Raw genomic sequence first — 26833 nt, forward strand, 5'->3', positions numbered from 1 at the left:
TGGGGGGCACCCCGAAAGCACCGGGGAGGGCGTGGAACCACCAAGAGCCCCCGAAATTGCCCCAAAACTGCCCTTGAAATGGCCTGGGGCACCCCAAAACAGCACCGGGGCACCCCAAAACACCCCGAATTGTCCCCAGGCACTCCAAAACCAGCCCAGGGAATCTCTGAGGAGCTCTTGAAACCACCGAAAAGACCCCAAAATCCTTTAGGGGAGCCCTGAACCGGCCCCAGAGCCCCCCCAAAATGGCTGAGAGCCCCCCCAAAACATCCCGCCCCCCCCCCCCCAAATCACCTCATCGGTGTCAATCAGGTTCTTCAGGGCCGTCAGGATGTCAGGGCAGCAGCGACCGCAGCAGCTCCTGGGGGGGGCGAAGGGGGAAGGGGAAAAAGGGGGTTTGGGGGGGGCCCCCAACACCAACGAGGGGCCCTGAAACCACCACAGGGCACCCCAAAACCCCCCCGGCCCGAAAGGGATCTTCCCGGGTCCCGAACGGCCCGTTTGGGCCTTAAAAATCGCCATTTCGAGGCGCCTTCTTGGGGGTTCGGTCCGCGGGGGGCCGCGAAAACCGCCGTTCCGGGGTGCGAAACCCCCGCTCCGGGGAAGCCCCAAAACCGCTGCCTCTTAGAAGGCGTTTGGGGCAGGAAAGGGTCGTTTCAGACAAGCGCAAAAACCGCCACTTTGGGGAGCTCGAAAAGCGCTCGTTTTTTTGGAGGGCCCCCAAACCCACCCTCTCAGGGCTCCCCAAAACGGCTGTTTCGGGGGGGCCCCACACCCATTTTGGGGCTGAAACCCACCGCTTCGGGAAGCCCCAAACCCACCGTTTTGGGGTGAACAACCCCCCCAGCCCTGGGGCTCCCCGAAACCCTCCTTTTGGGGGCTGAAAACCATCCCTTTTCGGGGGAACCCCGAAACCGACGCTTGTCGGGAGGGACTTGAAACCGCCGTTTTAGGGGTGAGAAGGGGGGGGGAAACCGCCCCGCGCCCCCACTCACTCACCGTGTGGGTGTCCCCCAACATGGCCGCCAGCCCCCCCAGCGCCCGCAGGCTGCAGGCCACGGGGCCGGGGGGCCCCCCGGGAGCGAGGGCCCCCCGGCAGAGGGCGGCCAGGGCGGGGGCCGTGGGGGGCCAGCGCTTGGGGGGCCACCTCCAGCGCCGCGCTCAAGCACCAGCAGGGCTGCCTGGGGGGGGCAAAACGGGGTGTGGGGAGCCTCGAAACCGCCCCTCGGGGGGCTTGAAACCGCCGTTAGTTGCCCCCCTCCCTCCAAACCGCCTCCCTCCTGCGAGGGAGGTACTTTGGGGGGGTGCGGGGAGCCTCGAAACCGCCCTTACCTCCTGGCGGGGGGTCTGGGGGTCCCGTGCCGCCGCCTGCACCCACGCGCCGAGGGGTCCCCAGGCGCTCAGCCCCCCCCGGCGCAGCACCAGGGCCGCCAGCTGGGCCAGGGCCACCGTCACCGCGCGCCTGGGGGGGGGACGGGGACAGGGGACAGGTCAGGGAGAGCCTCGAAACCACCGAGGGCTGCGGGGGGGGGGGCGGCCTCGAAACCACCGCTATGGGGTGAGGGGGACCCCGAAACCGCCGCCGGCGCCACTCACTCCGTCTCCCGCTCCAGGGCCTCGGCCAGCAGCGCCGGGAGCCTGCGGGGGGGCGTGGCAGAGGTTAGCCCCGCCCCTTCCAGCGTAGCCACGCCTCTTTCAGGGTCGCCACGCCCCTTCCAGCGTAGCCCCGCCCTCCAGCACCCACCTCTGGCGCAGGGCCGGGTCCAGGCGCCGCCATCGCCCCAACAGCCGCCGCCGCAGCAGAACGGCGGCCAATTGCCGGACCTGGGGGGGGGGGGGGCAGACGGGGCGGGGGGGGTCACACGGGGCGGGGGGTGGTCACCCCGGAACCGCCCGGGGGGACGGACGGACGGACAGACACCCCCAGGGAGGGGCCGCACCTGGGGCCGGGGGGCGGCGCTGAGGAGGAGGCCGAGGCGGGCGGGGGTTCTGGGGGTCGGCGAAGGCCTCGCGGAGGCGGGCGGTGGCCTGGGGGGGTGTGGGGGGGGAAGCGGTCAGCGCGGGGCGGGTCCCGGTCCCGGTCCCCGCCCCGGTGCCCCCCCCCCCGTGCCCGTTACCCGGCGGATGACATCGCTGTCGGGCTCCAGCAGCTCCGCGAGGAGCTGCTCCAGCTCGGGCGCCGCCATCTTGGGAAGGGCGGAGCGCCGGAAGAGGCGGTGCGCCGGAAGGGGCGTGGCACAAACCCTCCCCCTCCCGCTTAAAAAGGGCGACGCCACGCGGCCCGGGCGCGGCGGCGCAATTAAAGGGGCGACGCCGCAGCGGTGGGACCCCGCCCGCCGGACACCCCCCCCACCCCCCTTCTCCCGCCCCGCCCCGCCCCACAATGACATCACAGGGCCGGCAGCGTGACGTCAGCGAGAACCTTTATTAAATAAGGGGGCCGTAGAAGGGAGGGAGACCTCAGCGGGGGGCAGGTCCGGGGGGGCAGGGGAGGGCTCCCCCCGCCCGCTCCCGGGCGGGGCCGAGGGAGAGGGGCGGGCGCCCGGCGCGAGCCCCGCCCCCTCACCGCGGCGCCCCGCCCACCACCGCAGGGCGAGGACGAGGTGGAGGACGGAGCCGCCCTGGATCTTGTAGTCGGGCCGCCGTCTTCTCGTCGTTCCTGGGGCAGTGGGGCGGGGCCCAGGGTCACCCTCGCCCCGCCCCTCAGCCCCGCCCTTTCCCCAAGCCACGCCTACTTCTTAGGGCTACGCCCCTTCATGGGCCACACCCCTCCATATCCCTCCCTGACCTTCTCACTGCGACCACACCCCTGCCCCAGGCCCCACCCCTATAGACCACACCCACTGCAAGCCCCTCCCCTCACAGGCCACACCTCCTTCGCAAAGGCACGCCCCTTCTCCCATCTCCGCTCCCCCCATCCCCACAAGGTACCCTCCCCTCCCTCCCCAACCCCCTCCCACAAGCCCCGCCCACCCAGGCCCGCCCACCCAGGCCCCGCCCCTCACATCTGCTTGCCGCTGTAGATGAGGCGCTGCTGCTGTGGGGGGATCCCCTCCTTCTCCTCCACCCGCTCCTTGATTCGCATCCACCTGCCCCAAAGCATCGTGGGGCCTCGGGGTCTCCGGCATCATTGCGGGATGCTCGGAGACACACACCCCCCCCCACCCGCCGCCCCAGGGCACTGTGGGATGCTGGGGGACCTCCCCAGGGAAACATGGGATGCGGGAGGACCTCCTCAGTGGGACGCAGCCCCGCCACGAGGCCTCGGGGGGGGACGACACACCCCCCCACGAGAGAACCCCCCACCCCGCCCCACCCCAGAGCACCACGAGGCGCCCGGGCCGAGCCAAAACCGCGCTGGGGGGGGACGGGGGGGGGACGGGACACGGGGCCTTCTACCTTGTCCGTGGGCTCGATGTCGATCTCGATCTCTTTCCCCGTCAGAGTCTGCGGGAGGTGGGGAGGAGCCCGTCAAAGATCCCGACCCCCCCCCGCACCCCCCCACACTGCGCCCCCCCATCGCGCAGTGCCGCCCCACAGCTCCCCACCACCCCCGGGGGTCCCCCCTCCGCCGCACCTTCACTTTGATCAGCATCGTGACCACCGCGGCTCCGCTCCCTCGCCCGGAAGCGGAAATGCCCCCCGAGCACCGCCCACTACGTCACTTCCCCCCGCCGCCACCGCCGCGGCGCAACACAAAATGTCGGCGCCCGCCCGCGCGGGGGCTGATGGGAGTTGTAGTTCTCCCCCCCCCCCGTCCCCTCCACCGCGTGCCATTGGCGGCGCGGACCGCCGCTCCGCGGCCAATCAGCGCGCAGGGCCCGCCCCGCCGCCGGAGCGCACCATCGCGCGGACACGGCGGGGGGGGAATGGCTTTTTTTTACCCGCCCCCCCCCCCCGTGTAACCATTTCGGGACTCCACCCCGTCACATCCACCACCGCCCGCCCCCTCCTCAGTACTGTCGCTGTCCCATTGGCCGCCTCCTTCCCTCCTAAAAGCCGATTGGCCCGTTTAACACTTCCCCCCCCGCACCATGGTACAGCCCCATTGAGGGCACGGGAGGGATGGGCGGGACCACTCGAGTTCTGGGGAGCAATGGGCAGGAGCGCGGCTGGGACAGACCAATGGGATGGCGGGGGGGGGGGCGGGGGAAGCTCAATGGCTCCAGGACGGTGGTAATTAACATGGGGGTAATTAGGGGGGGTAATTAACAGCCAGGCACTCACCGGATCGGGGCAGGGCGAAGCGGGAGAGGGGCAGCGCCCGGAGCCTGGGGAGAAAAAGGGGGATTAACTGTTCCTCCTGCCCCTAATTGCCCCATCTGTGGTCGCTAATTACCCCCCCCAGACCCCCAACTGCCCCCCCCAAGACCCCTAATTAATTACCCCCCAACTGACGTGTCTGCCCCAGGATCCCCCATTTGCCCCCAGACCCCTAATTACCACCCCAGACCCCTAATTGCCCCCCCATAACCCCTAATTGCCCCCCCACACCCCTAATTACCCCCCCATAACCCCTAATTGCACCCCCATAACCCCTAATTGCCCCCCACACCCCTAATTACCCCCCCCATAACCCCTAATTGCACCCCCATAACCCCTAATTGCCCCCCCACACCCCTAATTACCCCCCATAACCCCTAATTGCCCCCCAGACCCTTAATTACCCCCCCATAACCCCTAATTGCCCCCAGACCCCCAATTGCCCCACCAGACCCCTAATTACCCCCCATGACCCCCAATTGCCCCCCAGACCCCTAATTACCCCCCCAGACCCCTAATTATCCCCCCATAACCCCTAATTACCCCCCCCAGACCCCTAATTATCCCCCCGTAACCCCTAATTGCCCCCAGAAACCTTAATTACCCCCCCATAACCCCTAATTGCCCCCCAGACCCCCAATTGTCCCCCCATAACCCCCTAATTGCCCCCCCAGACCCCTAATTACCCCCCCATGACCCCCAATTGCCCCCCCAGACCCCTAATTACCCCCCCAGACCCCTAATTATCCCCCCATAACCCCTAATTACCCCCCCCAAGACCCCTAATTATCCCCCCGTAACCCCTAATTGCCCCTCCATAACCCCCAATTGCCCCCCAGACCCCTAATTGCCCCCCCAGACCCCTAATTACCCCCCCCACCTTTCTGCGGGGGGTAACCGTCGTCCTCCGACGTCACTGGTGACATCATGGACAAAATCTGCGGGGGAGGGGCGGGTCAGGGCGGGGCCCTGGGTCCCTCCCCTGGGGGCGGGCCGGGGTTCCCCGCCCTCCATACTCACCCAAGGGGGGGGGCTTGAGCGGAGCGGGAGCCTCCGGAGGCCTGGGCGGGGCCTCAACCTGGAGGGGGCGGAGCCGGGAGGGGACAGGGTGTTAATTAGGGAAAAAGGGGCGGGGCCGACTCTGCGAAGGGGGCGGGGCTGCTCACCCGGCGGGCGGCTCCTGGCGGAGGGACCCCGTCGTCTCCGGAGCGGTGGTGGTCAGGAGGGCGGGGCACGCGGCCTGGGGGCGGGGCTTAGAGTTGGGCGGGGCTTCCGAGGGTCACAGCCTCCCTAAAAGCCCCGCCCCTTGCCCTTAGGTGCGAAGACCCGCCCCTCGCGTTAGGCCCCGCCCCTTGTGCCCGGCCCCACCTACCGCAGTGGGCGTGGCCCATGTCAGCCAGGTACCGGCTCAGGATTGGCAGGTCGTGGGGGCGGAGCCCGGAGGGGCGTGGCTCCACACCGCCTCGTGGAGCTGGGAAGGGCAGGGTCAGGGGCGCGGGGCCGAGGCTGCGCCCCGTCCCTGTGCCCTGAGCCCCGCCCCTTGGACCCCGCCCAGTTAGGGCAAGCCCCACCCTCTCCCTAAGCCCCGCCCCAACCTTTCAACCCAGACCCACCCCCCTCCACTTAAGCCCCACCCCCAAGACTTCTCCTCCCCCCTCCCTCCCCTCCTCCAGCCCCAAAGCCCCACCCCTTCCGCAGGCCCCACCCCTAGCAGCCCCGCCCCCTCCCAGAGGCCCCGCCCACCTGGCGCAGGTCGGTCGGGGGGGGGGGCAGGGCGCTCTCCAGCCGCTGCAGGTACTCGTAGAAGAGGCGCTCGAGCGCCTGCAGGAACGGTTCCCCGTACTCCTGCCCCGCCGGGCCCTGGGGATACTGGGAGGCACTGGGGGGCACTGGGAGCCCCTCCCCGGGGAACCCAGGCCCCATCGGGAGGGACGGGCACCGGGAGGCACCTGGGGGGCGCTGGGATAAACTGGGAGGGCACTGCGAGACACCAGGATGTCCCCTGGCAGACCCCCCCCCCCCGGCACCCAGGACCCATTGGAGGGACTGGGAGGCACTGGGAGGGCACCCGAGGGGAACTGGGCGGCAGCAGGAGGCACCGGGAGGGTGCTGGAGGGAACTGGGAGGCACTGGGGAGCTGCCGGTCTGTACTGGGAGGTACCTGCAGGTAGGCCGCCCGCCGCCCGCGGTCCGCCAGCAGCGCCAGCACCAGGTCGCGGAAGCTCTCCTGCGCCTCCCCCACCATCGCCAGCCTCCTGGGGGGTCTGGGGGGGACACGGGGAGGGGGGGGAGTGAGGCCGCGCCTGGGCCTTCCCCCGTGCCCCTCCCCGCCCCCCCCCCTCACTCACAGCCTGGCCGTGGCCGGCGGCCGCCGCCTCCCCCCTCGGGGAAGAAGGAGTCGATGGCGTCGAAGACCTTCCCGTCGGGCTGCGCCTCCTGCAGCATCCGCACCACCACCTGTGGGGCAGCGGGGCAAGATGGCCGCCGGGGGTGGGAAACATGGCCGACGGGGGGGGGGGAGGGGGGGGGGAGAGTGTGGGGGCGGGGAGGAGGGGGGGTGGTGGGGCATGGGAAGATGGCTGCCGCCATGGGGAGCTGTGGGAAGATGGCTGCCGTCCCTGGGGCATCATGGGAAGATGGCCGCCAGTCCTGGGGGGTCATGGGAAGATGGCTGCCGTCCCTGGGGCATCATGGGAAGATGGCTGCCGTCCCTGGGGCATCATGGGAAGATGGCCGCCAGCCCCAGGGCATCATGGGACGATGGCCACCAGCCCCGGGGCATCATGGGAAGATGGCCGCTGGCCCCAGAGCATCATGGGAAGATGGCTGCCATGGGAAGGGTGGCGGGAGGAGGGCGTCAGCCATCTTTGGGGGGGGTCCGGGCGGCCATCTTGTGTGGCGCCGAGGGAGGTGGGGAGGGCGGCGGCCATCTTGGGGGGCGGGGAGGCGGGGCAGGGCGGGCGGGGCAGGGGCGGGGGCCGGGCGCCCCGGTGCAGGCTGGGAAGGGTGGCGGGGGGTACTCACGGCGGCCTGCAGGCCGAGACGCAGGCGGAGGCGCCGTGTCGGAAGCGGACGGCGCCGGGGGCCGCCCGCCCCACGGCCTCCAGCAGCCCCAGGACGCGCGGGAACTGGCCCAGGCTCCGCCCACGCACCACGTGCCACGCCCCCGACAGCGCCACCCGCAGGGCCACGCTGGGGCTGGGGAGGGGGCGGGGTCAGTGGGAGGCTCGCCCCACGCGGGGTAAGCCACGCCCCCCGGCCCGTAGCCACGCCCGTAGCGCCGCGTCCCCGCCCCCCCAGGCCCGAAGACACGCCCCCCCGGGCTCTTGCCACGCCCCCCCGCCTCACCGCCCCCGCCCCCCGCCCCTGCCCCCGCCACCCGCGCGCCCTCCCCAGCCCCCCGCCCCGCTCACCTCACGTCACTTCCGCCCATGGCGCGGTGCCGTCACTTCCGGGCGGGGGTTGGCGGCGGCGGCGGCGGCGGGAGGGGGGGGGTGGGGGGGGCGGCGCTCGTGGCGGCACCGGCGGGACCGGGATCGCGGCAGCGTCTCCGCGGTGCCGCCGCGCCGGAAGTGACGTCAAGGCGCTGGTGAGTCGCGCGTTAAAGGCGTGGTCCCGCCCACCCCCCCCGCCCCCTCCCCATTGGCCGCCGCCGCGACCCGTCGGCAGGCGCCCTCCCCGCCCCCTTTGTGACGTCACCTCCCCCGCTCCGCCCCCCTCCGCTCGGCACCGCCCCCCCTCAATGACGTCACGGGGCCGCTGTTTCATCACGGCGGTTTATTGACGAGGTGGGGGGAGGGGGGGGTCGGGGACGGGTGGCGGTGACGTCACGGGGGGGAGAAAGGCACGATGACGTCATTGGGGCGGTTTGGGGCGAAACAAGGCGAACTGGGAGGGGGTGGGGCCAAACTGGGGGCACTGGGGGGGGGGCGGGGCTCTCCCAGCTGCCCCCAGTGACCCCCCCGGCTCCTCCCAGTGACCCTCCCAGTGCTCCCAGTATACCCCAAATCCGGTCCCAGTGCTCCCAGTGACCCCCAAACCCAGTAGTCCCAGTGCTCCCAGTATGCCCCAAACTCAGTCCCAGTGCTCCCAGTGACCCCCAAACCCAGTCCCAGTGCTCCCAGTGACCCCCCAAACCCAGTCCCAGTGCTCCCAGTATGCCCCAAACTCAGTCCCATTGCTCCCAGTGACCCCAAACCCAGTCCCAGTGCTCCCCAGTGACCCCCAAACCCAGTCCCAGTGCTCCCAGTATCCCCCAACACACGGTCCCAGTGCTCCCAGTGACCCCCCAAACCCAGTCCCAGTGCTCCCTTTAACCCTCCCAGTCCTCCCAGTATGCCCCAAACCTTGGTCCCAGTCTTCCCAGTATGCCCCCAAACCCTGTCCAGGTGCTCTCAGTCACACTCCCAGCACCCCCAGTCACCCCTCCACACCCCCCCAGTGCTCCCAGTGCCCCCCCCTCACCCTCCCAGTGCCCCCAGTACCCCCTCCGCACCCTCCCAGTGGCCCCCCGTCACCCTCCCAGTGCCCCCAGTGCCCCCTCCGCGCCCTCCCCGTGCCCCCCCTCAGCCCCCGGTGCTCCCGGCGGGAGGGGGTGCGCGGCGCCGGGCGCGTCGCGGGCGCCGGGGGGGGCTCCCGGTGCTCCCGGCGGGCGCGGGGGCAACGTCGATCTGGAGGGCGCCGTGGAGGGGCCCGAGTTGGGGACTCTCCAGCGCGGCCACCAGGCGCCGGCGCCCCGGGCGCAGCGGGACCACCGCCTGGCGCACAGCCGCACCGTCTGCCCCGCCCCCACCGACCTGCCGGGGGGTCACGGGGGGTCAGGGGGGGTCACGGGGGGGTGACACCCCCCCCCCAACACCACACACCACCGCCCGGGGCGCTGGGGGACCCCTCCCCGGATTCCCAGGCCCCCCCTCCCCGGCATTTTGGGTCCCCCCGGGACACCGCGTCCCCCATTCCCCATCGGGGTCCCCTCCCCGAAGGTTTGGGGTCCCCCCCCGGGGCCCCCCCCCGACGCCGGGTCCTCACCCCATCTGGAAGGGTTTGGGGCAGGAGATGCCGGCGCCCTCCATCCGTAGGGTGGCTCCGCTCAGGGTCTCCGGCAGCGGGTTCTGGAAAACCACCTGGACCGGGGTCTCCTCCCCCACCACCGCCGGGGCCAGCAGCTGCCGCGAGAGAGGACCCGGGTGTCCGGGGGGGGACCCCGACATCTGGGGGGGACCCCGACATTCCAGAGGGGAGGGGACCCCGGCATCCGGGTCTCCTCCCTCCCCACCCCCACCCACCAGCTGGGGCCGGGATGATGGAGGAACCCCAGACCCGCCCCGGAGGACCCAAGCGTCCTCGGGGGGGACCCCGGCATTCAGGGGGGACCCCGGAATTTGGGGGGGGGACACACGGCACCCTCACCGTCAAGGTGAGCTCGGGCGTGTGCAGCCGGACCCGCAGCTCCTTGGCCACCACCTGCCCCGTCTCCTCCACGGCTCCGGCCACCGTCAGCTTCAGCGCGTCCTGGTCCCCCACGTGGGGCCCGTACTCAGCGTAGGTCACCGTCATCGTCACCGTCTCCTCTGGGGGGGACACACGACGGACGTGACGTCGGGGACCCGGGCGGGATCCGGGCGGCCGGGCCCCCCCAAGCCCCCTCCGAGGTCTAGGGCAGGCCTGGGGTCAGCGCTTCCCCCGGGGGACAAGAGGGACGGAAGGGACCCGTGCGCCCGGGGGGTGTCACCCGAGGGGACCCGTGCACCCGGGGGGTGTCACCGAGGGGACCCGTGCACCCGGGTCTCACCCTGCCCCGGCGGCAGGGTGCGCCGGTGCTGCTCCTGCCGGAAGGGGGCTCCGGAAACACCGGTGTAGCGGACGGCGGAGAGGGCCAGGCGGAGGCGGAGCGTCCGAGGCTCCACCCCTTCGTTCCGGGCCACCGCCCGCAGCTCCAGCTCCGCCCCCCGCCACCGCCGGCCCCGCCCCGACCGTCACCGTCACCTCCCCGGAGGAGGGGGGTCCCCCGGTTGCGGGTTCGGGGACGGGAGCCGTGGGAGGTGGCGGTGGAGACGGCACGGCGCTCCTCCTCCGAGCCTGCGGGGGGCAGAGGTCAAGGGTCAGGGGGCAGCGGGGGGGAGCGGGGGGTCAAGGGGCGTAAGTTGAAGTTATGCCGTGGGGTCCTTGGCTCAAGGGGTCATGGGGGGTGAAGGGTCGGGGGGCACAGCGGTCAGCGGTCATGGGTTGGGTTTTTGGGTCATGGGTCTTAGGTCAATGGGTCAAGGGTTACGGGGGCTTGAGGTCAAGGGGTGTTGGGTTTCGGGGTCAAGGGGAAGGTCAATGGGTCAAGGGTTATGGGGGCTTGAGGTCAAGGGGTATTGGGTTTGGGGTCAAGGGGAAGGTCAAGGGGTCAAGGGTTACGGGGGTCTTGAGGTCAAGGGGTGTTGGGTTTGGGGTCAAGGGGAAGGACTTCTGGGGTCGGGGGGCAAGGGTCAGGGGTCTTGGGCCAACAGGTCAAGGGTTGCGGGGTCACAGCATCAAGGGGCCGCTACGTGGGGTCAGGGGTTGTTGGATCGGGGTCATGGGTCTCAGGCAACTAGGCCAAGGGTCACGGGGCCTCGGGGTCATGGGCTGATGGGGGGTCAAAGGGCGCAGGTCACGGGGTCCGAGGGGCCGGGGGCTTGGGTCAGCGGGTCAAGGGTTGGGGGTCAACGGTCAACACTCGGGGCTCGGAACGCCGGTGCCAAGGGGCGTTGGGTCACAGGGGTCAAGGGCCACGGGGTCAAGGGGCGTCGGGGGGCGGGGCCTCACCCTCGGGGTGCTTGTACTGGTGGGTGATGTCCAACCGGGCGCCGGACCCCGCCCCCAGGGTGCTGATGCGGCGCCCAATGGCGCCTTCCTCCACGTGCACCACCGTGAAGGCGCCGTTGGGCTGCCGCTGCCAGTAGACCTTGTCGCTGTTCACCTGCGGCCACGCCCCGCTCGTCAGCACGGGCCACGCCCACCACCTGGCGGGGGCCCCGCCCCGCTGAGCCCCGCCCCTCTACCTCAGCGAAGACGAAGGGGGTGTCGTACTTGAGGAAGACCTCCCCGTTCTTCACCGCCGTCACCGAGCACGGCCCGCAGCAGAACAGCCCTGGGGGGGGCGTCACCAGTATAAACCAGTAAGGACCAGTGCGGGCTGTTACGGGACACTGGGCCCCCGTGGTGGCTCTTCCCTCTCCCGCTGGTACAACCCACCCACCCCCCGGGACCCCCCGGGGACCCCCCAGGGACCCCCCAGGCCTCCTCCCAGCGCCTCCCAACACAGACCAGTATAAACCAGTACCGCTGCTGGTCTCCTGGGGGGTGGCGTCGACGACCTGCCAGCCGTCGTAGCCGTCGGGGAGGTCAGGGCGCTTCATCCAGCAGTCGTTCCAGACGTGGAAGTTCCTGCGCGGCCCAGTAGAAACCAGTACGGACCAGCACGGACCAGCACGGACCAGCGTGGAGCGGCATAAACCGGTGAGTGCCAATATAAACCAGTATGCACCAGTATGCACCAGAACGGCCGAGGAGGAGCCCCACCCCACCCCCTACATCAGCTGTTCTCGGCCCCACAGCCCCCAAGCCGGCGCCCCCTTCCCAGTCCCAAACCAGTATAAACCAGTACCAGACGGAGTCGGTGTTGAGGCGCTCCAGGGGCCGCATGTTCTCGTCGAAGTAGATGTCGGTGGTGAGTGAGACGTCGGTGTCGTGGGCCGAGTTGTAGTTGGTGACGGTGCGGGTGGGGAGGCCCAGGCACCGCAGCACTGGGGGCACCAGTACAAACCAGTACAAACCAGTACAAACCAGTACCGGAGCGTATCTCCCAGGGTTGACTCCTCTCCCTGTGAGAGGCTCCCATCTGCCTTCCAGCAACTCCCAGGGCACTCTGGACCCCCTCCCAGTACAAACCAGTCTCTAACGAGGCTGAACCACTATAAACCAGTACAAACCAGTACCAAGAACGCATTTTAGGCTTCGCTTATCCCCGTACTACGAGCTCCAGTCTGCCTTTGCGTGACTCCCAGGAGCTCCCCAAACACCCCAGAGCATCTCCCACTATAAACCTGGGTCAGACCAGTATCAGCCAGTGTCAGACCAGTAGGAAACCAGTATGAAACCTGGCGCCTTATGCCCAACTTCTCTCCCTTATAGCAACTCCCTCCACTTTCCAGCGGCTCCTGGAGGCATCCAGACCCTCCTACCCACTTCCCCAGTCTACGCCAGAGCCGGACCAGTCCAGACCAGTATAAACCAGTCCGCGGGGGGTGAGTGGGACACGCACCAGTGGTCATGACGCCGGCAAAGACCCAGCACTGGCCGTAGCGCACGGGGGCCCCGGCGCCGTGGTAGGCGCGGAGGATGTCGACAGAGCCGGCCCAGGCGGAGGGGTTGGTGCCCTGAGCGTAGTCCCCCGTCCAGTTGCCCACCAGCACCCCGTTGTCATCCAGAGAGTTCACCTGGGGCACCCCGAAACGTCAGGGGAGGGGGAACCCCCCCCGGCGCCCCCAAAGCACGGAGAATCCCGGAACCGCCCCGAAACGCCTCAAAAAGCCATCGGAACCCCCAAAACGCCACCAAAACCCCTCAAAAACCTGAAGGTAACTCCACAAATCAAGAGAACCCCCAAAGTCATGGGGCCCCCCCAACCCAAACCCCATTGAGGACCCCCCAAAATGTCAGAGCCCCCCAAAACCCCATGGAAATGCCCCAAAACCCAACGAACGCCCCCCTCAAGCCATCAGAACCCCCCCAAAACCAATCGAACCCCCCCAAAGTCATCAGATCCCCCCCAAAACCAAACGAACCTCACCCAAAAGTCATCAGAGCCCCCCCAAAACCCAACAAACTCCCCCAAAACTCATCAGCACCGAGAAGAGCCTTGAAGAGCCTCAAAGGCTCCATGGAAATCCACCCAACACCCCCCCCAACCTCATCAGCAGCCCCCCAAAAAGACCAAAGAACCCCAAAACGCCATTGATACTCCCCAAATGCAATCAGAATCCCCCCAAACCCCAAAGAAACCCCCCCAAACCCCACAGAGTCACCCCCAAACCCCACAGTGGCCCCCCCAGAACTCCATGTTTTCCCCCAAACCCCCTTAGAACACCACTAAATCTGCACAACTCGCCCCTAATCCCCCCTAATTCACCCCAAAACCACACAGGGGACCCCCAAACCCCCATATCCCACCTGAAAACCCATGGTGGGCCCCCCAAACCACCCCATTTCCCCCCCAAACCCCCTTAGAGTGCCCCAGAGCCCCCATAAGTCGCCCCCCAGACCCCATAAGTGACCTCAAACCCTTCCTGAGTCACCCCAAATACCCACCATGGCGGAGACGACGCGGGACACCATGACGGGGTCCCCCCGGGCGCTGTGGGGCATCCCCCGGCGGTCCAGGATGTACAGGCACGCCTCGAGCACCCCTGTGTCGAACTGGGGGACCCCCCCCCAAATCAGGGGTGCCCCCACCCCCCCCGAATCCCCCCCAACCCCTCCCAGATCCAAAAAGTGGTTTCAGGGTCGTTCCCACGCCCCGATATTACGGGGATCCGTGATCATTTTGAGACACCCCCCCCTTGGTGGTTTTGGGGACCCCCATGACGATTTTAGGGACCCCCTATAGTTTTTTTGGCTGTCCCCCAATTTTTAGGGTCCCCCGTTCTAGGATATCCCCAAATTTCGGGGTGGCCCCCCTGTTTTTGGGGTCCCCACCTCATTTGAATGCCCCCGCCCCGTTTCCCACCTGGATTTTCAGGGTCTCTCCAATGTGGGGGGATTCTCCCACTTTTTGGGGTCCCCAATTTTGGGGGTACCTGCCCGTAGTTCCAGGAGCGCTCGGCGATCTGGTCCTCGGTGCCGTAGAAGATGCGTCCCGTCTCGTTGAGGACGTACTCGTTAAGGTCGCTCGTTTTCTCCATGTAGACGTGGTCATCTGGGGGGGGGGGCACCCCAAAAATCAGGGGGGGTGTCCCCGAAATCTCTAAGCCCCGCCCCGTTGAGCCCCGCCAACTGCCAAAGGGAGATTGGGGAGCCCCAAAACTGCCAAATCTCACCCCGGGGAGCCCTGAAACCGCCAAATTGGGGAGGGAGCCCCCGGATTGCCCAAAGTGGGGGAGTTTTGCCCCGAAACGGGGCCGGCTCACCCGGGCACCAGGGGTTGAAGAGGAGGAAGAAGTCGTTGGCGTCGTCAAAGGGGGCCGCGTACTCCCCCGCCCTCGTGCGGGTCTTGATGCTGAGGCGGTAGCGGCCAATGGGAGCGTCGGGTGGGGCGGCGAGGCAGAGGTTGAGGGCGGGGCCTCCGGGACGCTCCGCCCCCTCCTCCACCTCCTCTTCCTCAGCTGTCCAACCGGTGGCCGAGGTTTCGCCCAATGGGATGAGGACGTGGGTACCCTTCGCCACCTGCGGGTTGGGGCCTGCGGGGTGACATCATCCCCCCAGGTGTGAGGTCATCGCCTGCGCAGGTGAGCCCGCCGCTCCCCGTGATGTCACTGTGCCCCCCCCGCCCCAAGTAGGGTGGGGGGGACACACGACACCCCAGGGCGAGGCCGAGGGCACGCTGGGCGAGGGCGTGGCAGCCTGGGTGACGTCATCACCCCTCCTGGGTGATGTCACCGCGCCCTGGGTGATGTCACCGCGCCCCTATTGCCCCACGGGGCCGCCCCCCCGGCCCAAATCCCCCCCCAGTCGCCCCCCACCGAGGGTGAGCTCCACGCAGAGGCTGTCGTCCGCGGGGTCGAAGGGCCGGGGCAGGAGGACGCGCAGGTCGAAGGGCTGTCCCCGCCGCACCACCAGGTGGGGGCAGGCGAATTCGGAGGTGTGGTGAGCGATCCGATTGGCTGACGAGCCCACGACCAGCCCCCGGGGGGCCAAGAGGCCTGTTGGGGGGGGGGGGGGGGGGACACGACACAGGCGGTGAAAACCCCGTGCCGATCCCACCCCCGGAACCCCCAAAGCGGCCCCGAGAACCCCGGGGGTGGCGGGGGGCCTTGAAACCGTCATTTACCCTCGTAAGCCTGGAAATGGACCAAAATGGGCGGTTTGGGCCCCAAAACGGAAACAGGGGGATACAGCGGGGGGGTGGGGGTGGGGGGCTAATAGGGGGGACCCCAAGACACCTAAATTTCCCTTGGGGGGGACGAAACCCTTAAAAGCAGCTCGGGGGGGCCTTGAAACCGCCTTTTCTGCCCCAGGAAAGCCTGGAAACCGCCCCAAAATGGCACTTTTTGCCCCAAAATGGTGATGGAGGGAGAGAAGGGAGGGGGGCAAAGGGGAAGTCACCCCCCCCGCCCAATCTGCCGGGGGGGAACCCCAAAACCGCCCTTTTCCCACCTGGGGAGCCCCGAAACCACCCTCCCCCCCCCCCGGGGAGCATCGAAACCGCCGCCGCTCGCCCCCTCCCTGGCACTGACCGGGCCGCAGGGGCTGGGGGGGGCGGCGCCCCGGGATCTCGCCGGGGGGGGGCTCCCAGTCCTCGGTGCCCCGTCGGCAGCAGCCGCAGCAGCCGCAGCAGCCGCCCAGGCGGCGCCAGAAGCCCCGGCGGGGGCGGGGGGCCGGGGCAGAGGGCGCCCCCCGCGGGCGGAAGCTGGCGGCCGCCCAGCGGCCCGGGTCCAGGCGGGGGTCGGCGTCCGGCATCGCCTGCGGGTGCCAGCGAGACCAGTTTGGACCAGTACGGACCACTGGAAGACGGTGGGAACCGGTACGGGCCACCACAGACCAGTAAGACCTTCCGGAACAGCCCGTTAATGTCTCCAACCCCTTCCCAGTATGACCAGTAAGACCAGTGTGGACCAGTGCAGTTCAGTAAAGGCCAGTATGGACCAGTAGAAGACCAGTAAGGACCCATAAGGACCAGTATAGATCAGCAGAAGGCCATCACGGACCCGTAAACACCAGTACGGACCCGTAGGAACCACCACGACCTGGTAAGACCTTCCAGAATGGCCCGTTAAAGCCTCCAGACCCCTCCCAGTATGACCAGTATGGACCAGTATGGACCGGTACAGCTTATTGAAGACCAGTAAAGACCCGCATAGAGCATTGTAAGGCAGTAGAAACCAGTACAGGTCACCCCAGGCCGGTAAGACCTTCCATGGGCCATTAAAGCCTCCAGACCCTTCCCAGTATGACCAGTAAGACCGGGATAGACCGCTATGAGGCCATACAGGATAATAGAGGCCGGTAGAAACCATTAGAAACCAGTGAGAACCAGAATGGGCCACCACACACCAGTAAGAGCTTCTAGAATGACTGACTGACGCCATGAAGCCCTTCCCAGTATGGCCCAGGCCCCCCAGTCCCTCCCAGTATGGCCCAGTAACCCCTCCTAGGCTCCCAGTATGGCCCAGTTCCCCCCCCAGTCCCTCCCAATACAGCCCCATAACCTCTCCCAGGCTCCCAGTACAGCCCAGCCACCTTCTAGCTCCCCCCCAGTACAGCCCAGACACCTCTCCCAGGCTCCCAGTATGGACCAGTTCCCTCCCAGTCCTTCCCAGTGCCCCACCCGAGCCTGGCGCCGGAGGGACCCAGGCGTCCGGGCCTGCCTGAGCAGCTCCCCCCCCACCGCCTCCTCCCCCGCCGCAGCAGGGACCCAGGCGTCCGGGAGCGCTCCCAGCCCGACCAGTTCCCCCAGTCTGCCCAGTTCCCACCTTCCTGTGCTCCCGCTGCTCCCAGCAGCCCCCCCAAGTGCTCCCAGTAACCCCCCAGTGCTCCCAGTAAGCCCAGTTACCCCCTCCCAGTGCTCTCGGTAACCGCAGTGCTCTCACTTGGCCCCTCCCAGCGCTTCCAGTAACCCCAGTTACACCCTCCCAGTGCTCCCAGTAACCCCGGTGCTTCCAGATACCCCCCCTAGTGCTTCCAGCAGCCCCCGTAACCCCCATCCCAGTGCTCCCAGTAACCCCAGTGCTTCCAGTTATCCCCCTAATGCTTCCAGCAGCCCCAGTAACCCCTCGCCAGTGCTCCCAGTAGGCCCCTCTGTGTCCTCCCGGTAAGTCTACTAACCCTTCCCAGTGCTCCCAGTTCGCCCAGTACCCCCCTCCCAGTCCTCCCATTCCTCCCAGTAACCCCCTCCCTGTGCTCCCAGTACCCCCCCAGTCCTCCCAGTAACCCCGTCTGTGTTCTCCCAGACCTTTCAGTAACTCTATTAACCCCTCCCAGTGCTCCCAGCTTGCCCAGTAACCCCCTCCCAGTGCTCCCAGTAACTCCAGTTATCCCCTCCCAGTGCTCCCAGCAACTCCCCAGTCCTCCCAGTAACCCCCTCTGGGTCCTCCCAGTCTTCCCAGTAACCCTACTAACCCCTCCCAGTGCTCCCAGTTTGCCCAGTCACCCCCTCCCAGTGCTCCCAGTAAACCCAGTTCCACCGTCCCCGGCCTCCCACTCCCCCCAGTTTGCCCGGTTACTCCTTCCAGCCAACCCAGTGACCCCGATCCCCTCTCCCAGTCACCCCAGTACCTCCCAGTGACTCCCAGCACTCCCAATGCCCCGCACTCACTGGTGCCGGTAAATCAGGGGAAAGGGGCGTGACCTGGAGAGGAAGGGGTGGGGCTCAGCAGACCACGCCCCCCTGTTGCCCCACACCTTGTGGGGAGGGTGTCGAGGCAGGGGGGACCCCGGCGCCCGGGCACTCCCTCTGCCCCTCCCGGGATCACTATGTGGCGGGGGGGCCTATGGGGTGGGGCAATGGCTCACTATGTGGCGGGGGTTCCTATGGTGTGGGGCAATGGCTCACTATGTGGCAGGGGGGTCCTATGGGGTGGGGCAATGGCTCACTATGTGGCGGGGGGGTCCTATGGTGTAGGGTAATGGCTCACAATGTGGCAAGGGGGTTCCTATGAGGTGGGGCAATGGCTCACTATGTGGCAAGGGGGTTCCTATGGGGTGGGGCAATGGCTCACTATGTGGCAGGGGGGTCCTATGGGGTGGGGCAATGGCTCACTATGTCGCGGGGGGGTCCTATGGTGTAGGGTAATGGCTCACAATGTGGCAAGGGGGTTCCTATGAGGTGGGGCAATGGCTCACTATGTGGCGGGGGCGTCTATATGATGTACGGTAATAGTTCACTATGTGGCAAGGGGGTTCCTATGGTGTAGGGTAATGGCTCACTATGTGGCGGGGGGGGCGTATGGTGTAGGGGCAATGGCTCACTATGTGGCAAGGGGGTCCCATGGGGTGGGGCAATGGCTCACTATGTGGCGGGGGCATCTATATGGTGTAAGGTAATGGCTCACTATGTGGCAAGGAGGTTCCTATGGTGTAGGGTAATGGCTCACTCTGTGGCAGGGGGGTCCTATGGTGTAGGGTGATGGCGCACTATGTGGCAAGGGGGGCCCATGGGGTGGGGCTATGGCTCACTATGTGGCAGGGGAGGTTTATGGTGTAGGGTGGTGGCTCACTGTCTGGCACGGCAGTTCCTATGGGGTGGGGCAACGCTCACTATTTGGCATGGGGACCCCATGGGGCAGAGAATTGGGGTCACCAGCAGGTGAAGTATGGGGCGGGGCTGCAGGCTCACTATTTAGCAAGGGGGCCCTATGGGGCGGGCCTTACCCCAGGACAGGGAGGATTCACTATTTGGCAGGTGCAGCTCACTATTTGGCCAGGGGGCACCTCTGGGGCGGATCACAATTCGGCAGGGACGATGTTCCCGGGGCGGCTCGCTATTTGGCAAGGGAGGGGGCTCCAGGGCAGGGCAGGGCAGGGCAGGCTCGCTTTTTGGCAGGGGCCAGCTCACTATTTGGCAAGGCCGCCATGGGGCCGGGCGGGGCCAGGGTGACGCAGCTGCCCCCCGGGGGCGGGGGGCAGACGAACGGGTCCTGCCGCTGTCCCGCCCCACCGCCCGGACGCCTGGGTTCTCCCCCCAAAAAGGGAGGGGCCCGGACGCCTGGGCCTGCGGTTTAGGGTGCCCGGGAGGTGCCCGGACGCCCGGGTCCCCGCCCGGCGATGGCGCAAGCGGGCGGCGGTTTGGGGTTTGGCCCCGATGAAGCAACTTTGGGGGGGGCGAGGAGGAACTGGGAGGGACTGGGAGAGCCGGACGCCTCCCCGGGCGCCTGGGTCCCCCCGAGACCCCGACCCACGGCCCTCCCCCACTCATACGCCCCACCTTTGTGGCATCACTTTATTAGAGACCCCCTTTAAGGGGCGGGGCCAAACCACGGGGGGGGCGTCAGCAGCACAAGGGGGGTGGGCGGAGCTCCAGGCCCCGGCCAATCAGGCAAGGGCAACATGAACATGGGGGAGGAGCTGGGCCAGGTGGGTGGCGGCCTCGGGTGTGGCGGCCAGGGGCGTCTCGGCCAATCGCAGATGAGCCAGCCGGGGGCAGGCGGCCAACGGGGCCAGGGCAGAGGCGTGGCTTATGGCTGGAAGGGGTGGAGTCAAGGAGGACATGCCCACCTTCCTGACCACACCCAATGACCACACCCCTCCCACCCTCATGTCTCCGATACTCTCCCTTCAGACCACGCCCTCCCCCAGCCCCTCTATTGGTCCCATTAAGCTCCTCCCCTACACACCTAGCCCAACCCCCTCCCACCCAAACAAGCCCCTCCCTGCTCAGCCCCGCCCCATTAAGCCCCTCCCACAGGCCCCACCCCACTCTTCTGCCCCACCCACCCCATCAGCCCCTGCCCCATTAAACCCCCCCCGACCACAGCCCCACCCTGGCCCTAGCCCCACCCACTAGCCCTTAAGCCCCTCCCTCCCACACCAAGCCCCACCCCCCCGGATACGGTTGCCATCGAGACACAGCTCTTCCAGGCGGGGGAGGGGTGGGAGCCCCCGCAGGGTCGTGACCTTGTTGTGCGACACGTCCAGCACCTGTGCGGGGAGGGGCGGATGACCCAAACGCCTGCGTCCTCTCTCCGGGACCCCCGGGCCCCCCCCGATGCCGGGGTCCCCCCCATTCTCCTCACCCCCCCCCCCCCAACATGTGGGTCCCCCCCATTCTCCTCCCCCCACCGCCCTTTCCCGGGTCCCCCCCCGACATGTGGGTCCCCCCCCCCGACGCCGGGGTCCCACCTGCAGGCGCCTCAGCCCCCCCAGGGCAGGGGGGAGCCCCCCCAGGCTGTTCCCGGCCAGGTCGAGGTGGGTCACCAGCACCATGTGCTCCAGCAGCGGCAGCGAGGTCAGCGCCTGGGGGCGGGGCCGGACTGAGAGGGGGCGGGGCCTCCACGTGGCCACTCCCCTTTAGCTCGAGACCCTCCCACCCACCTCGAGACTCCCTCCCCCTGCACCCCGCCCCTTTCAGCCCCTCGTCCTTTAGACACGCCCACTCTAAAACCCCTCCCGCTCCGCCCGCTGTAGCCCCGCCCCTCAGGCCCCGCCTCTTTAGCCCCACCCACTTTAAGACCCCACCTCCTCACTCCTGTTAAGCCCCTTTAAGCCACACCCCCATGCACCCCCACCCCAATCTCCTCCCACTCCGCCCCTAGCCCCGCCCTCCCAGGCCACGCCCCCTTTAGGACTCCACCCTCCCCCTTTCAGCCCCTTCCTCTCAAGCCCCGCCCCCTCAGGCCCCGCCCCTACCTTCCCGGGGAGGCGGAGCCTCAGGGCGCCATCAGGCCCCGCCCCCATCCGCAGCACCCCAACAGCCACCTCCGCCCGCGAGGCCACGTCGGCCACGAAGCCGCTCCGCAGGGGGTCCGCCTCCTGGGGGGCGGGGTGGGGCCACGTCAGGCCGCGCCCCTCCCCTTAAGCCCCGCCCCTCCCCTTAAGCCCCGCCCACCTGGAGGTCCCGCAGGCAGCGCCGGGTCTCGTCCTCGTGTGCCAGCGGGTCCAGGGCCGACAGCAGCAGCACCAGCGTCAGCAGGCAGCCTGCCCCCCCCGGGACCCCCCCGCCGGTGAGGGGGGACGCCGGCGCCGGGGTTGGGGGTGCGGGGGGGCGGGGGGTGGTGGGGGGCTCACCGCGGCTGTGGGGCTCCAGTTCCAGCAGCTGCCGGCACGTCTCCACCTGGGCCTCCAGCACCGGCGCCTCGGCCACGCCCACTTCTGGCCTGGGGGCGGGGCTTAGTCAAGGGGCGGGGTCTGACCCGGGGGCGTGGCTCAGCCCCCCGGGGGACTGAGGGCGGTTTGGCGCCCGTGGGGGTGGGGCTTAACCAAGTGGGCGTGGCCGCTTGGCTGGGGGGCGGAGCCTGCTGGTGGAATGGGGCGTGGCCAGCGGGAGGTCTTAAAGGGGCAGCGCCTCATGGCAAGCGCAAAGGGAGCAGGGCTCAGCGCCAGACCAAGGGGAGGGTGGGGCTGAGGGGAAGGGGCGGGGCTTAAGGAAGTGGGGGCGGGGCTTACCAGAAGAGCTCCCGGGCTACGATTGGCTCCTGCCACCACGCCTCGCTCTCATCTATGAGGAAAGGGCGTGGTTGGGGAAGGGCGGGGCTTGAAGCGGCGCGGCTCACGGGGCGGGGGGAAGGGGGCGTGGCTTCCTACCTGGGAGGAGCGTCACCTCGCAGTGGGCGGGGTCAGGCTCCCAGGTGACCCGGAAGTGGAGGCGGGACCGGGAGGAGGGCGGAGCCCGGTCGGGCGGGAGGTCGCAGAGCTGCCGCTCCCGTCAAGGAGCCCACACGTTCGGGAGAGGGGACCCCAGCGCCCGGGGGGGCTCCCCGCCCCCCAACCCACCCCCGCCCCCCTCCGCGGGACCCAGGCGTCCGGGTGGATACCCAGGTGTGGCTGGGGCGTGGCCGCCCTTCCCCCGAGCGCCACGCCCCTTCCAGGGGAAAGCCGTCCACTGTCGCCATCAGCGCCGAGCTCCCCGCCCCCACCTGCGGGAACCGGGCGTCCGGGGTAAGGGGGGACCCGGGCGTTCGGGGGGTCCCAGGCGTCTGGGGGGGCACCCAGGGGTTCGGGCTCACCATGACGGGGCGGGAGAAGGTCACCGCCAGCGTCGCGTCCTCCCGGTTGACGTAGAGGCAAAGAATCCTCGGCGGGGGGGAGGCTGTGGGGGGGACCCAGGCGTTCAGGAGGGCGCCAGGCATCCGGGGGGGACACCCAGGTATCCGAGGGGGACACCCAGGCATCTGGGGGGCCCCCCCAGGCGTACCGCGGGAGAGGATGCAGCGCAGGTAGACCCAGGCGCTCTGGTCGTTGGGGTCGGTGAAGACGGCGTTCTGCACCAGCTCCAGCTCTGTGGGGGGGTGGGAAAGGGGGGACGGAGGCGTTTGGGGGGATCCCGGGGGTTTTTGGGGCTGGGGGGGCGGGGGGACGGGACTCACCCGTCTGGAGGCGGTGGGGGGGCAGCGCCCCTCCCTCGCCCCCGGCGGACCCCGGCGTCCGGAGCGGGCGCCAGCAGCCGGCCCCGGTGGTGCCAGGCGGAGAAGTTGGAGAAGTCGCGGCTGAGCAGGGCCCCGGCAAAGGCCAGCTCGGCCTCGGGGTCCTCCTCCGCCGCCAGCGCCCGACGGTGCTCCCAGGCGTGGACTGGGGGACACCAGTAAGGACCAGCGGGCACGGGTGCCCCCCCAGAGCCCCTTTGCCCCATTCCAGTAACTCCCAGTACAAACCAGTAACCCTTACCTCCCCGAAACCCACTCCCAATATGGCCTAAGACCCCCCAGACTCTCTTCCGCCAGCTCCCAGTATAAACCCCCGCCCCCAGAAGTCTCTCCCATGGCTCCCAAGACCCCCTCAAGCTCTCTCCCACCAGCTCCCAGCACAAACCAGTAAGCCCAGCGGCCCTCAGGTTAGCTCTAGCTTTGAGCCACTGGGGCTCAGCACCCCCAAAACTCCCTCCCAGCACCGACCAGTCAGCCCAGAAGCTCTTAGATCCCCCCCAGCATAACCCACCACCCCCAAACCCTCCTCCCAGCGCATCCCAGCACAAACCAGTACCTCCAGGCTCCCCCCCATCCCAAACCAGTACAAACCAATGCTCGCTGGGATGCAAATTGAGGCTTTAACGCCCCCCCCGGCCCCCCGTAAGTCCCACGAACACCCCTCAAAGCCCCCCTGAAGCCCCCCCCAGCACGGCCCAGTATGCGCTCACAGTTGCGGGGGTCGGCGGCCAACAGGCGGTCGCAGAGGGCGCGCTCGGCGGGGGCCGGGGGGGGCACGGGGGCGCGGCGCAGGACCCAGCCCCGGTGGTGCCAGGCCCCGTAGGACTTGGGGTTCACCCCCAGGCACCCTCCCACGAAGGCCAGCTCCCCCGGCACCCTGCGGTGACCCCAGTGACCGCCCAGTAAAGCCCAGTTCCGCCCAGTGTTCCCCCCCCGGCACCACCCACCAACCTCCCAGTGCCCGTAAACCCTGTCCCAGGGCCCCCCAGTGCCCACAAATCCCTTCCAGTAACCTCCCGGTGCTCCCCAGTACGCACAAATCCTCTCCTGGTGCATTCCGGTGCCTCCCAGTTCTCCTAAATCCCTTCCTAAGGATATCCCAGTGCCCCCCAGCACCCACAAATCCGCTCCCAGTACGTCCCAGTTCTCCCCCGTGTCCACAGATCCTCTCCCAGAAACCTTCCCCTGCCCCCCGTTGCCCATAAATCTATTCCCAGTAACTCCCAGCTCATCCCAGTGGCCCCTCGTCCCCACAGATCCCCTCCCGGTCCCCCCCAACAGCCTCCAGTGCCCCCCGATCCCCTCCCAGTGCTCCCAGTCCGGACCAGTCGGCAGGGTCAGGGGGCAGGGCGCAGCGCCGCAGGTTCCAGCAGGTTCCCACGTCGGGGTTGGCCGCCAGGACAGTGCCCGTCAGCGCCAGCGCCTCCGCGTCCAGCTCGCCCCGCTCCCGCTGGGGGCAGAGGTCAAGGGGCAGGGGTCACCGCAGGGGCAGGGGGCGGTCTGGGGCGTCGAGGGTCACCAACACCCACAGGGCCGTGCCCCAGGGGCCACGTGTCCCACCCAGGGGCGGGGCAGAGGTCAGGGGCAGCCGGGGTCAGAGGTCAGAGGTCACCTTCTCCAGCAGGGTGGCCATGGCAGAGCGGTAGAGGCGGAGCTTCTCCTCCCGCTGCCGGCGGCGGGCGGCGTCTGGGGGGCGGAGCTTCAGGCGGCCGTGCTGCAAGGCATTGTGGGGCGCTGGGGGTCACTGGGAGGGGGACTGGGAGGAATGGGGGGAAGTGGGGGGCTCTGGGAGGCACTGGGGGTAGACTGGGAAGAAGTAAGAGTCACTGGGGGGTGACTGGGAGGAACTGGGATGCACTGGAAGTTAACTGGGAAGAACTAGCTGTCACTGGAAGTTAACTGGGAAGCACTGGCCGGTGCCTGGGAGGCACTGGGGGCCTCTGGGGGTCACTGGGCGGGACTGGGAGGAACTAGGGGTCACTGGGAGAGCACTGGGAGGGACTGGCGGATGACTGGGAGGAACTGGGGGATGACTGGGAGTTACTGGGGTGGGCTGGAGGTTGACTGGGAAGAACTAGGAGTCACTGGGGGGTGACTGGGAGGAACTGGGATGCGCTGGAGGATGACGGGGAAGAACTAGCTGTCACTGGGAGTTGACTGGGAGGCACTGGGGGGGGGACTGGGAAGAACTGGGGGTCACTGCGGTGCCCCAGTGCATCATGGGGCGGTGGGGGTCCATCCGGGGGGCGCTGCCCCGGGGGATTGTGGGATCGGGGGGGGCTCCCTCACCATGGCGACGGCTCGGGGGGGGTCCGGCACCTGCGGGAGAGAGCGAGAGTCAGGGACCCCGGGGGAGCCCAGCCCCCCCCCCCCCCCCCCCCCGCCCCGTTAAAGGCCCAACGGGAACAGACCGGAGACTGCAGGAGGGTCCGGGGCGGCGCAAGGGCTGCTGGGAAAGGGGCGGGGCCAGCGCCCAGGGGCATGCTGGGACGCAAAGAGGCATCGCCTCAGCGCCCCCTATCCCCCTCCCACCCTACGGCGGCCGGCGGGGGCCAAACCGCGCGGCGTTTCCGCTCTCCCGCGCGGTGCACCCTGGGAAAGCGGCGCGTCTCCTCCGCCATGGGGGTGCGGCGGGGGGTCGTCCGGAGCGAGGCCGGGCCGGGGCCGCGGTTGGAGCCCGACACCGCCGGGTATTTCCGACGGGCCCTGGAGACGCTGCAGGAGGGGCTGAGCCCGGAGGAGCTTGGTGAGGGGCGGGCCGGGGCCGGGGAGGGCGCCGGCGGCGTTCGGAGGGACCCTGAGGGGGCTCGGCGGGATCTTGAGGGGGGTTGGGGCTCCCTGAGGCGTTTTTAGGGTCCGAGAACAGATTTGGGGGGGTCCTGAGGGGTTTGGGAGGACCGTGAGGGGGTTTCGGGGTCTGTGAGCAGATTTGGGGGCTCCCTAAGGGGGTTTGGGGCTCCGTGAGAGGTTTTGGGGGTCTGTGAACACATATTGTAGGAGCGGGGGGGGGGGTTGGGGCTTCCTAAGGGGTTTTTCGGGTCTGGGGGGGGTGGGGTGGGGCTCTCTGAGGGTGTTTTTTTGGGGTCTGTGGGGGGGTTTCGGGCTCCCGGAGGGTGTTTTTTGGGGTCTGTGAGGGGGACTGGGGCTCCCTGAGGGGAGTTTTGGGGTCTGTGGGGGGGTTTCGGGCTCCCGGAGGGTGTTTTTTGGGGTCTGTGAGGGGGACTGGGGCTCTCTAAGGGGAGTTTTGGGGTCTGTGAGGTGGTTTGGGGCTTCCTAAGGGGTTTTTTTTGGGGTCTGTGAGGGGGACTGAGGCTCCCTGAGGGGTGTTTTGGTGTCTGGGGGGGGGGGGTTCGGGCTCCCTGAAGGTGTTTTTTGGGGTCTGCGAGTGTGACTGGGGCTCCCTGAGGGCTTTTTTTTGGGTCTGTGAGGTGGATTGGGGCTCCCTGAGAGGCATTTTGGGGTCTGCGGACAGGTGTGGAAAAACCATGAGGAGCTTTAGGGGGTGCTTGGCGTTGTTGCGTGGTTCTACCCCTGTTGCGTGTAGAGCTTTTGGACTAAAAACTGTATTTTGAAGCATTTGGTTTTCTCACGGGTATTTGTGCGTTTTGTAGGTATTTTATGAATTCTTTCTGTTTTTTGCTCTCTCGCAGCCCTGTTTGCCCCCAACGTGCTGACAGAGGCAGTGGCGGCGGGGCCGGGGGTGGCCCTGGACCCGGGGGGGTCGCGGGTGCTGCAGGCGCTGCTGCCCCACGCCCCCCTGGGGACGCTGGGTCAGGTGTTGCCCACCTTGGTGGTGGGGGGCCTGGGGGGGCCAGCGGGGCACCCACTGGGGGCCCGGGTGCTGGAGGCCGCCTTGGGACGGGTGCTGCCTGCCCTGGGGGAGGCCGTGGGGCAGGCAGAGGAAGCCGTGGGGCAGGCGGAAGAAGCCGTGGGGCAGCTGGCAGCAGCAGTGAGGGACGACCTGGTGGCCTTTGCCCGGCACCCGGCCGGCAGCTTCGTGGTGCGGGCGCTGCTGCGGGTGCTGGGGGGTGTCCCGGGGGCAGGTGAGGCGATTGGGGAGGCGGGGGGGGCGATTGTGGGGGGTCTGGGGCAGGTTTTGGGGGTCTGGGGGGCACCTGGGGGCTCTCCAGGGGCATTTGGGGGGGTCTGGGGCAGGTTTTGGGGGTCTGGGGGGCACCTGGGGGCTCTCCAGGGGCATTTGGGGGGGTCTGGGGCAGGTTTTGGGGGTCTGGGGGGCACCTGGGGGCTCTCCAGGGGCATTTGGGGGGGTCTGGGGCAGGTTTTGGGGGTCTGGGGGGCAGCAGAGGAGG

At 68.5% G+C, this 26833-nt stretch overlaps 2 protein-coding genes across 2 annotated transcripts; both read right to left on the reverse strand.

Moving 5' to 3' along the window:
* Window positions 1–8828: 8828 nt before the first annotated feature.
* Window positions 8829–15906, reverse strand: TGM1 (transglutaminase 1). Its single transcript, XM_059834606.1, is given in 17 exon segments — window positions 8829–9026; window positions 9029–9059; window positions 9292–9428; window positions 9673–9833; window positions 10055–10214; window positions 10216–10260; window positions 10262–10341; window positions 11056–11209; window positions 11292–11380; window positions 11573–11676; window positions 11897–12035; window positions 12554–12728; window positions 13600–13707; window positions 14088–14206; window positions 14418–14687; window positions 14970–15149; window positions 15684–15906. Coding segments are annotated over 17 exon segments (2373 nt in total).
* Window positions 15907–19476: 3570 nt separating this feature from the next.
* On the reverse strand, window positions 19477–25144 carry RABGGTA (Rab geranylgeranyltransferase subunit alpha). Its single transcript, XM_059834607.1, has 17 exons — window positions 25082–25144; window positions 24813–24842; window positions 24136–24237; window positions 23849–23973; window positions 23234–23400; window positions 22517–22668; window positions 22295–22439; window positions 22107–22189; window positions 21915–22016; window positions 21685–21793; window positions 21547–21598; window positions 21169–21257; window positions 20990–21078; window positions 20791–20913; window positions 20284–20397; window positions 19983–20082; window positions 19477–19625 (listed from the first exon to the last, which is right to left on the reverse strand). Exons 1-17 carry the CDS (start codon window positions 25142–25144, stop codon window positions 19477–19479), a joined length of 1794 nt encoding a protein of 597 aa, XP_059690590.1.
* Between the last annotated feature and the right edge of the window lie 1689 nt (window positions 25145–26833).

The sequence above is a fragment of the Gavia stellata genome, unplaced genomic scaffold (genome assembly GCF_030936135.1).
Source record: "Gavia stellata isolate bGavSte3 unplaced genomic scaffold, bGavSte3.hap2 HAP2_SCAFFOLD_278, whole genome shotgun sequence".
NCBI classification, from domain to species: Eukaryota; Metazoa; Chordata; class Aves; order Gaviiformes; family Gaviidae; genus Gavia; species Gavia stellata.

Coding starts and splice junctions, on each gene's coding strand:
- RABGGTA (XM_059834607.1), bottom strand. CDS start 25,144: ATGGCGGAGGAGACGCGCCGCTTTCCCAGGGTGCACCGCGCGGGAGAG. Junction 24,238..24,812: donor CCCCCCGAGCCGTCGCCATG/GTGAGGGAGCCC, acceptor AATGCCTTGCAG/CACGGCCGCCTGAAGCTCCG. Junction 22,440..22,516: donor CGCCCGCTCCGGACGCCGGG/GTCCGCCGGGGG, acceptor CCGCCCCCCCAG/CCCCAAAAACCCCCGGGATC.